Here is a 10,062-nt window from a genome sequence, read left to right as displayed (position 1 = left end):
ACACGACAAAACAGGGCTGCGTACTACGTAATGCATAATGCGTACTACATCATCATTGCACTTTTCGTTATAATTCCTTTTGGGAGAGAGGAATTTAATTACCTATGATAAGTTTTCCAACACTACGAATCAAACTGGACATGTTAAATGGCAGTTCAAAATATGTTTTTGTTGAAGGAAGCCACCAATAAACTGACGAACTAACCCACTGACTAGGTAGACTCTTAAACAAGAACTTAGTCGTAAGAACTAGTTGCGTTAAGTCTTATGATAAAAAATAAGTATCGTAACATGTGTCGTTTCATTAACTTTTCCGAATTTCAAACTAAATACCTTCATGTCGCAATATCAAATAATCAGTGCTAAAATCCTTGCTCGGTTGATATGAAATGACAAGAAGTTTGGATTAAATGATTAAGATTGAGATAAGTGTTGACTATCAGTCATTGTTAAATCCCTCGTAGATTACTTATAATCAAGTTAAGACTTTCATTATTGGCATTACAGTCTTTCTTACGATTTGGAATTCATAGATTAGTCTTACTCTTTGTCGTTTCGTATCAATAAAAAGTAATTGAGTTTAAAGAAAGCACATTGGAACATCTGACTTATGGAGCATCAAACAGTCGGAGGAAGTGTATGATCTGTCATTGATTCAAAGTATGTCTGTGTGGTATTTGATGAATAGGTTAGAATCTGGAAAATCTCGACGTTATCCATGCGCGGAATCTCTACGTCGATAAGGCTCGATGGCGTTGGTAGTAGAGTTACCATTACTTACTCATCAGAGCACTCGTTAATTCTTCAGTTGAGGAAATTTTAGGTGCAGTTTGCCAGTAGTCTGATCAAGACGTCAGTAGACACTTCACGCAAACTGATACTTTGTAAACACTTATAAAAAAGATCCGGGAGGATGCCATCGTGTTTATCTTGTCTAACGCCGCGTGGAGCGCGTCAGCGGTCTACGAAATCGGATAGTTCAGATCAGGAAAATGGATCTCAGAGCAAAATTCTTCGGCGTCCACATCCTCCGTTTAACTTTCCTCCGCCAAACGCCAGTCTTGGTGATTACATTCTGAAGAAGCTATCCACCATGCCCGATTTTGTTGCTCAGGTAAGATTTTCTCATTGATATCGGTATTATGCGCGTTTTACATAATATTCTCTAGGTGGATTCGACTACTGAACGTGAAGACACCTATGGGCAAATGAAAGATCGCAGTATACGAACAGCTCTATGGCTTAGAAATCATGGGATAAGCCCAGGCGACGTCGTGGTCGTCTGTTCGCACAATCACTGCGATTCCGTCATCCCGGTCTACGCAGCTTTGTACTGTGCTGCGACAATGATGCCTTGGGATCCAATACTGAACACAAGTAAATCATTCTTTTTTATAAATATAGGTATATAGTAATTCCTCAGAATTAATATGAATATTTTCGTTTTTAGAGGACCTGAAATATTTGATATCGTTATGCCCGCCAACATTTATTTTCTGTGATATGGAATCGGTGTGTACCATTCGCGTTGTATTGCGTGAGTCGAAATGTAATGCAAAGGTCATAGTTTTTGGTGAACACCACGATTGCATTTCTTATGAGAAAGAGGTACTCAAGACGGAGCTCACAAAGGACTTTAAATGCACACAATTTGATGATGTTGAACAAGTTGCCGTGATCGTTTGCAGCAGCGGAAGTGTAGGTATGCCAAAGGCCGTCGAGCATACCCATAGAAACCTCTTGGTGCAACTTAGTGTCGTGTCGTATTTAAATATTGATAGAAAGACCACTATGGTATTATCTTCCCTTTACTGGATCTCCGGGACAGTCGCAACATTCGTTAGTCTCGCGTGCAACCTAAAGTGCATTATTGTACCAACTTTTGAGGAACAGACTGCTTGCAAACTAGTCGAAAAATACAGCGTGAATTGGATTCTTATGGGCACAAGCGTCCTGCTTCGATTAATTCATTCAGGCTATCTTGAGAAATATGACATGTCTAGTGTAGAAAAGATATCTGCAGCTGGCGGTGTTGTTTCCTCCGAAGCGTTCGGTCTCTTGAAAAAAGCAATGCCTCGTGTTCAAATCATCCTCGGCTATGGTATGACAGAGTTATGTGGAGTAGCGACGATTCAGGACCCTACCTCGAAGCCTGGTTCTTGCGGTAAACTGATCATAGGCATAGCACTCAAAGTGATTGACCTTGAACGCGGGGAGATCCTTGGTCCAGGCGAAATTGGTGAACTCTGTTGGCAAAGTCCTTGCATTATGAAAGGATACCGCAACAATCCCGAGGAGACTTTGAATGCCATTGATTCTGAGAACTGGTTGCATTCTGGAGATATCGGTTATTACGATAGCGACGGTGATATTTTTATCGTCGATAGGTTGCGTGAGATGATAAAGTATCGAGGTAATCAAATTGCACCAGCAGAAATTGAAAATATCATCCGTAGACATCCGGGTGTAAAAGATTGCGTAGTCGTCGGAAAACCTCACAAGGTTGATGGAGAACATCCGGTTGCCTTTATTGTGCGAAGAGAAGGTATCCAAGTAACGGAAAAAGAAATAATTGATTTAGTTGCTGCTGAAGTCATTGAGAGAAAGCAACTGAGAGGGGGAGTGAGATTCCTTGACGAGTTTCCATTGACTCCTACTGGGAAGCCAAAACGTCTTGCTCTAAGAGAAATTCTCAGAAATGAAAATAAGTAGAAAAAGAATCGTTTAAACAATTATCTGATGAGTTAATTAATTTTTAACTATTAGAATGAAATAGAGCTACGATTATTTCCAAGAAGATAGAAGGTTTGGTTCACGTTCGCTGGGCGGGGGGAGGTTATGATTATATTTTGGTCACAATCGCAGTTGCAACTTTACTTGCTTCCTGGCTAGCCAAAATACAACTGATGTAAAAGCAAAGACTTACTATATATCTGTAAAGAATAGAGAGGTAGAAGTATATGACTTGCGTTTGCGACGTAAACCGAGCAAGGACGACCGTAAACACGGGATTTTTTAACAGTAAACCTACCGACAATTTTTCCTAATCGTATTTTTGGCTTCAAAAGGATCAAATGACGCGTTGATCGTAGGTTTAGCGTTAATAAGGTCAATCTATTAAACTCAAGCATGGTGCCATCCCGTGTCAATTATCTTACAATCATAATGAGAGAAATTGTGCAATCGAGAATCCATTTTTCATGCTATCATCGTTCAATGACCTATCATACGTCCAATTAAACATTAAATAAAAAACGTAATAAAGAAAAAAGTCCTTTCAGCACATCGCAATACCCATTATTTCTTCATTAGTGGCAATTGTTGTCAATTCTTAATCGCTGCTATGTACTGTTCACGAACGTACATATAGACGCTCAATATATACTTTATTTCGAGGAGTAACAACTGATTTTACTACGACGACATTGATTTGAATATATAGCATGCACGGGCACTGATGACGATACGCGACTGCCTATCGTCTATAATAGCCGAAGACGATTGTTTCTTCGTTGAACGTTGCTATGTGTTACGTAATGTTATGCATCGATACGTAAACGTAGCGTCCATGTACTACGAGCAAAATCCCGTATAACAGGGCTCATTATTTACGCTGATCATTATTTTGACGGCGCTGATCGGCCGCCGTCCATCATTCTACCTCCGTCCTCTCCACGTCGTATCCCCCGGCCACTTTTATTATTCTAGCCTAAAACTCTCGGTAAGTGCCGTGGCTAACTTCGATATCATAAATCTGCTGGAAAGAATAGCGTGGCGGCTCGAAAAGGTGAGATCGAGAATGAGACGAGGGCCAGTGCCGTTATTAATTAGACCTCATAGATTCCCCAGAGGATTCAGTTTTAATTACTAGCGGCTTTTGTGCCGAGAAAATGGTAGAACAAAGCCGTCTCTTTTACTGCTAGAGTCAAGTCAATCAAACCGAAAGAAACCGAAGTTTGTCGAATATACCGACGAGCGCCCTCTTCTTCGACAACTCTTCTCTTGACCTCCCTCGCCTTTATACTTACTGCTGCCTATTGTTTTTCTTTCTCCAAGTGCTCCGTCTTTCATCCATATTTAACTGTAGTAGTGGAAGTGGTGGCAGGATTAGCAGGACTAGCAGCCTGGCAGCGTAGCAGAAGAGCCTCAAGGAAAGTTGGCCGGCAGCTCCTCGAGGTGAGCGATGGGAGGCGCGGATTGTTGCCCTCGGGTGCCGACCGTGGACCGACCAAACTAATTTATAAAACCATTAATATTCGAGTGAATCGTAAGGATAGAGTCCCGCCTCAGGAACTAGCAAGCGAATCCTCTATTCGTTCAATCTCACAATCCTCAGCTGTTTGTTGGAGAGCTCCGTCACCGCGGAATCGACGTTACACTCTTCGTGTTTCATTAATCTCGCAAGAAACGATCCAAGGGGTGGAATTGCCTATATACTTTATGTATTGGAATCGGTCCGCTAAATGGAGTCTAATTTGTTCGTGGACAAATGAATCGATTTCTATAGTTATTTGATTTCCATAAATCTGTACCTGGCCACAACTTTGGTCAGTTTGCGACACCAGTTAGACTTATATTTTCTGATGATTCACAATATAAGCGTAACGTACATGACAGATCATGGGACATGTACTGGATGAAAAACGCAACAAGGTGGCCTAGAATATAGACAATGTGGATAATAGATGTGGTCGATGGCAGTGGGTCGAAAACAGTTACCGTCCTTTAATATCTCTATTACCTTGTTATAAAATATTATAATCTTGAAGGTCACTGAATTTTTTCAAACGTTAATATGCATTTACATGCATACAGGGTTATACGGGTACATGCATTCAGTTGTTTTGCATGCTTTGAAGATGATTCTACATCAGAAACTAAAAGAATAGATTAACATTGCAATATTCTTGAACAATCCTATTGTATATACAACATGACAAATTTTAAGAATACATTTCAGGTAAGTCTTAAAGATACATTCGTATGACTTTTACAATAGTCGACTTGCAAAAGTCATACCTTTATAGGTCTAGATCGTTTTAATTAATATTTATTCGTAAAATCCATTGCACATATATTATCTCAGAACACTTGATACCTACAGCACATAAAAAAAGTGTACGTACACCACATTTCTGAAGTTTTGACAATGTATAACTTACAATTAATATTAAAATATTTGCACAGTATTTTAAACTCTCTGCGTACAGCAGCAATTTACACAAAATTTAATTATAATATAGCAGTTGTTTTATTATTAATCCTTAATATTCACACTTCAGTAAGGACCACACGTTACGTTGAGATCATGTGACCTCAAATGACCGTTAAGCTTTGACTCGAAGGTAAACTTAGCCCGATCAGAGTTAAAAGAATCTGTGTACATTGAACAAACGATAATAATAAAATAACCAAACACAACTTAGATGATACGCTACGAAGAAATTGTATTTTTGTTTAATGTAAGTGAAGAGAGAATAGAAGTATAATTTGAAATTGATTCGTGCGATATAAATAGCAATCGGCATTCGTGAACTAATTTATGTTTGTTATTATAACTTTTGAAAGAATATTCAGTATCGATATTGGGCTTATAATTAAACAATACTAAAGGACTTGTAGCAAAGTATACGGAAACTTTGTTGATCCATCGTATATTTCGCCGTTTGGTGCAAATAACACATTTTGCATAGACAGTATGTTAAGAATGGATCTAACATTCTATATTTCATGACAATATTGACTATTTCCGATAGGATATATTTTGCAGTATTTGACCTTCAATAACGATTCGATTGCAACAATTGCATGAGAAGGTTCAGCAATCGATTCTGAGATCAGATCGGATCGGACCGGATCGAAAGCGAGAGCGAGATCGGGATCGAAGAAGATCGTATATCGAGCTTAGAATCAGATTCCTCAGATGAGATTACCCAAGAGAAGTAGAGGTGTTTTTCGGGGCGTGGCAAGCTCGCATGATTACCGCCAGGATCGGTCAGTGCGGTGAGAGTTCAAAGCATCAAAGAACTCCGACCAGCGAGAAATTGTTCAGCGTTCATCTGCCGCCCGGCCGATCGAACTAGTCTTACAATCAGTGTATTCTATATTTTCATGTATTGTGGTACGAGATATCATCTCCACGTTCCCTATGCGATATTCCAAGTAAAGTGTAATAAGTAATAATGCCTCAAAATTTGGTATTAAGCCTGTGATCATTGGACATCGGATACTTTCTATGGAGTACTGCAAGTGAAGACTGGACCTTTCGGAAATATGCTTCCCCTAATTCCTCCATGGTCTTCCAGTTTTCAAGTCTTCCGTTCTTCCCCTGCGCTTGCCTATTGGCTTTACCGCCACTGTTGGTTGGACAATTTGACCATGTATTATAGCCGACACCTAATGCTTTTGTAATAACTCCATTAGGTGCATGCCGGCCACCCAATGAAATAATAAAGTGGATACTCCGGGTCGTTACGCGCGGAAAAATGGCACTTTGCTTGAAAACACCAGCGCGGCGTTACGCAGCGTAACACGTTCCGGGAGCTGACCTTCGTTCTCCCTCTCATTCCCATTCTCATTCCCTTGCTCGTTTCATTCTCAATCCCATTTTCATTTCCACTCCCGTACCCCATGACATATTTCTATTCGGCACTAGTACCTATGGCAGGAGCGCATATGTCGTCTTATGAGTTTCTCACTATGCCCAATTTCATTGTCCTGAGTAAATCACAGTAAATCGGTTACTTGGCAACGAGGATGACTTATAAACAAATGAACTCAGATTATGTAATTTTTTTCTACATCTCCATTATCTATTGTTCGGACATTTTCTGTTTGTATTGAGTTTAAGCGATACAGAGAATCGATGAATATCATCTTATTAGTTTCATTTATTTTCCTTTCTCGACAGAGTCGAAAAGATTACTCGTTCCCGCAGAATTCTGTGGATTGACATTCACACATGAGTCAACCACATATTCAAGGTATGAGTCAAGTGAAGTCAATTCGTTGAAGACAAGCGAGGGCGAAAATAACCGAACCTAACCGAACCGGGTCGAAGCAAAGGAAGGCTCTTACCAGCAGAATAATGGGATGGCAAAGCAAGGCAAGAGATTTCGCTAAGTATCAGTGTGGGTTATGAGTATAGAGCAGTAGAGCATAGTACGAACATCGACATGTATATAGGCATGAGCATAGGCATGAGTATGAGTACGGGGTTGTTTCGAGCGAGGTGTTGCCGGCGGTGGTATTAATTGGCGGGGAGCTCGGCCGCCTGTGATTAGCCTCCGTAGCCGCCACCACCTCTGATCCTCTCTGGACACTCGGCCGAGTGCCCGTATACTATCCACAGAGAAGATACAAGTATAGTCGCATACTCGAATACGGGTATAGATATATCCATCCATATAGGGGAAGGCGGGTACGTGCTTGGCAATGCTCACACACGCGCCTCACGAACTTGAAGCAAAGAGCTGCTACGTGAAGACACGAGCGCGAGCACGTACACTTTAGACACGCACTTACCTGCAGGCTGCAGGCTGCAGGCTTCAAGCTTCGTTCTTATAGCTCGGATAGTGCATTGGGACGCCATACTTTATCGCTAACAATAAGTATGCTCCTGCGTTCCTTCTTTGGTTCCCGAGCCAAGAGATGCCGCTGCACTTTTAGACGTCGGTTAGTAATATTTTAGGATACCGTGACTAGACTCGGATTGGATAGTAATACAGCTGGGCAGGCAGTTACATGCCAGGCGAGATAATTACAGAGCCCTTTTCGGCCGCCAAGTCAAACAACCTAAACATCAGTCTGTTCGGTGGCCCATAGGCGCCCGCGTCCGTGGACGTATAACGCCTCATTTTTGGCTCCGTCTTCTTTCCTCGGTTATTCAACTAATTTTTGATGCAATTGAATTGCCTTGAGAAAATTGACCAAGCAACTGAAATTTAATATAATACGTTGTACGGTTTGGCTGCTGAGGAACTACAAAACACGGTCGATGCGCAGTTTTTTTTTTCTTTAAAACTATTGCCCATCCCCATCTCAGCAAACTAATCGATTCGAAATCAAGCCCGTGACGATCTTCTTTCAGTTCTGTCGTGCCTGTTCAATTTCTTTAGGATTCTTGACGACCACCCGACTGTCTTATGGGTGTTACACCAACATTGTGCGTGCGTGCAAACACTTATCAGTATGTTTTCTTTAGATTTTAGATAGGCGTAATCACAGACGAATCATTTATTGTGGCTATATAGAAAATAACTTGCCTTCTTTAGTGGGAAATTTTTAATAACTTGAGTCGTCGTCAATTTTCATGACTCAAGTCATTGTCAAGCAACATTCTTAAGAAGCTAATTAATACTCACCGTGCTTTCCACTATCGCTTAGAATTATTTGGAACTTTTCTAACAGTAGGGAGTATCCGAGATGTTAGATGTTGGCTAGAAGGTGAGTTGTGAACTACAAGCAGAATCTCTTTGTTCTGTAAGCGACGATCCCGAGTATCCTGATAATGACATGTTACACCTGTGTCATCCCAGTAGGGAATTGGTTTCACTGCTTTTAGGTATCATGGATGATGGTGCAACCAATGCAGACGCCACATGACATCCACTAAATCGGAAGCCATATAATTTTCTAAGGAATTGCTGGAGTCGCAACGTAGTCACCGTGGCAGCTTTTTCATCATACCGAAACATCTGTGTGTTGTTACTGACATTTTGAAGTATCATTAAAATGCATTAGACTATTAGAGGCACGCATCTTCCTCAAGGAGAAACTTCAGCTTTTCGGTCATTTATACGACTATTCTCAAAGCATCATACAGCTCCAGTTTCTCTTAGATTCTCTAGTACTACAGAAACGCTTCGAAGTTTCCGTAGAGACTTTAAAGGTTTCGAAAGCCTCGTAAATTTCGCTTGCTAGCGTTCAACCATCAGAAGGAGGGTCTATAGAAGAAGAGTCCCAAGGAACGAATACCGAACCGTTAAAACCACCTTAGGTCTTTTTCGTCTTGTGAATTCTGGTGACCACTCACAATTTGCCAAGCCCTCCGCTGAATACCGATGAGTATATCACTAAAATAATGTAAATACGCTGCTTCATTCTTCTTTTTTCGTTAGATACGCGAGGTATTACATGGAGTTTTAGGAACACAGCGCACGTGTTAAACTTGAGGACTAGCAGACAAATCGTGCGTAAGAATTTGAGACCGATCTAACTGGATTTATCATTAGTCGACCTAACAGATCCTTGGGGCAATTAATCAAGAGTGATCGAGTAGCCAAACGATCTAGAATCCTTAGGTCCCAGTGGTAAAGTCGATGCTGGTAGCTGCCGTAGCTGCGCTCGTGAAATATGAAAGGCAACAGAGTGGGATTGCCCCGAGTGGTTGCGAACGTTGTAGTATACTGACGGATCACGAGGCCTGGGCCAATACGGTAAAAGAAAGCTAATGAGCTCTAATCGACTAAAACATTGAATAATCGCGTTGATAGTCGCGTTAACTATAGTTTTATTATTTATTTCGGGATGTACTTCCGCTGGAACTTCGCGAATAAATAAAACAAGGCATCGGGTATATTCTACGGTGATTTAGTTTTTGCGACAGGCGGTAGATGGTAGATGGTAGGTAGTAGAGGGTAGGCGGTAGGCGGTAGGCGAACTCACGGCTCTTAAACGTTCTGAGCCGCGGTAGTTTTTCCGTCCCAACGAATCCGTTGAAACGAGACTACCTTTCGTTCAACGAGATTACCGAGGTCCGTCGACGAAGAAACGGCGCTCAAAGTGGCTTGAAGCCGCGAGTAGAGCATACGTGCCACTTTGCTTAAATACAGGGTGTATCGCTCAAAAGTGTAAGTGTTGTATGTATGTATGTTGCGCTTAATAGTAGGATACAATCAGTGTGCCTGCTTTCTGGTTGCCTCGGCGTACTCCTCAGCAAGTGCAGATGCCCGCCAATCTCATTAGGGTCTATTTATTGCGCGATCCGGAATCTCATGGTGATCCACCTTTCGATGCCTGCGTCGGATACCTTCTTCATTTCTTTAGTTTTCCAGGTTTTCA

General features: G+C 41.3%; 1 protein-coding gene across 1 annotated transcript; it reads left to right on the top strand.

The window, feature by feature from the left end:
* The first annotated feature begins 526 nt into the window (after nt 1–526).
* LOC107266055 (luciferin 4-monooxygenase) lies at nt 527–3,283 on the top strand. The gene is made up of 3 exons (XM_015736173.2): nt 527–1,114; nt 1,170–1,377; nt 1,451–3,283. Exons 1-3 carry the CDS (start codon nt 914–916, stop codon nt 2,710–2,712), a joined length of 1,671 nt encoding a protein of 556 aa, XP_015591659.1. The 5' UTR covers nt 527–913; the 3' UTR covers nt 2,713–3,283.
* Nucleotides 3,284–10,062: the final 6,779 nt, after the last annotated feature.

Source organism: Cephus cinctus, unplaced genomic scaffold (genome assembly GCF_000341935.2).
Source record: "Cephus cinctus unplaced genomic scaffold, Ccin1 Ccin1_scaffold0282, whole genome shotgun sequence".
NCBI classification, from domain to species: domain Eukaryota; kingdom Metazoa; phylum Arthropoda; class Insecta; order Hymenoptera; family Cephidae; genus Cephus; species Cephus cinctus.
The sequence above is the reverse complement of the archived record's forward strand: the minus strand, read 5'-3'. Positions and strand labels throughout refer to the sequence as shown.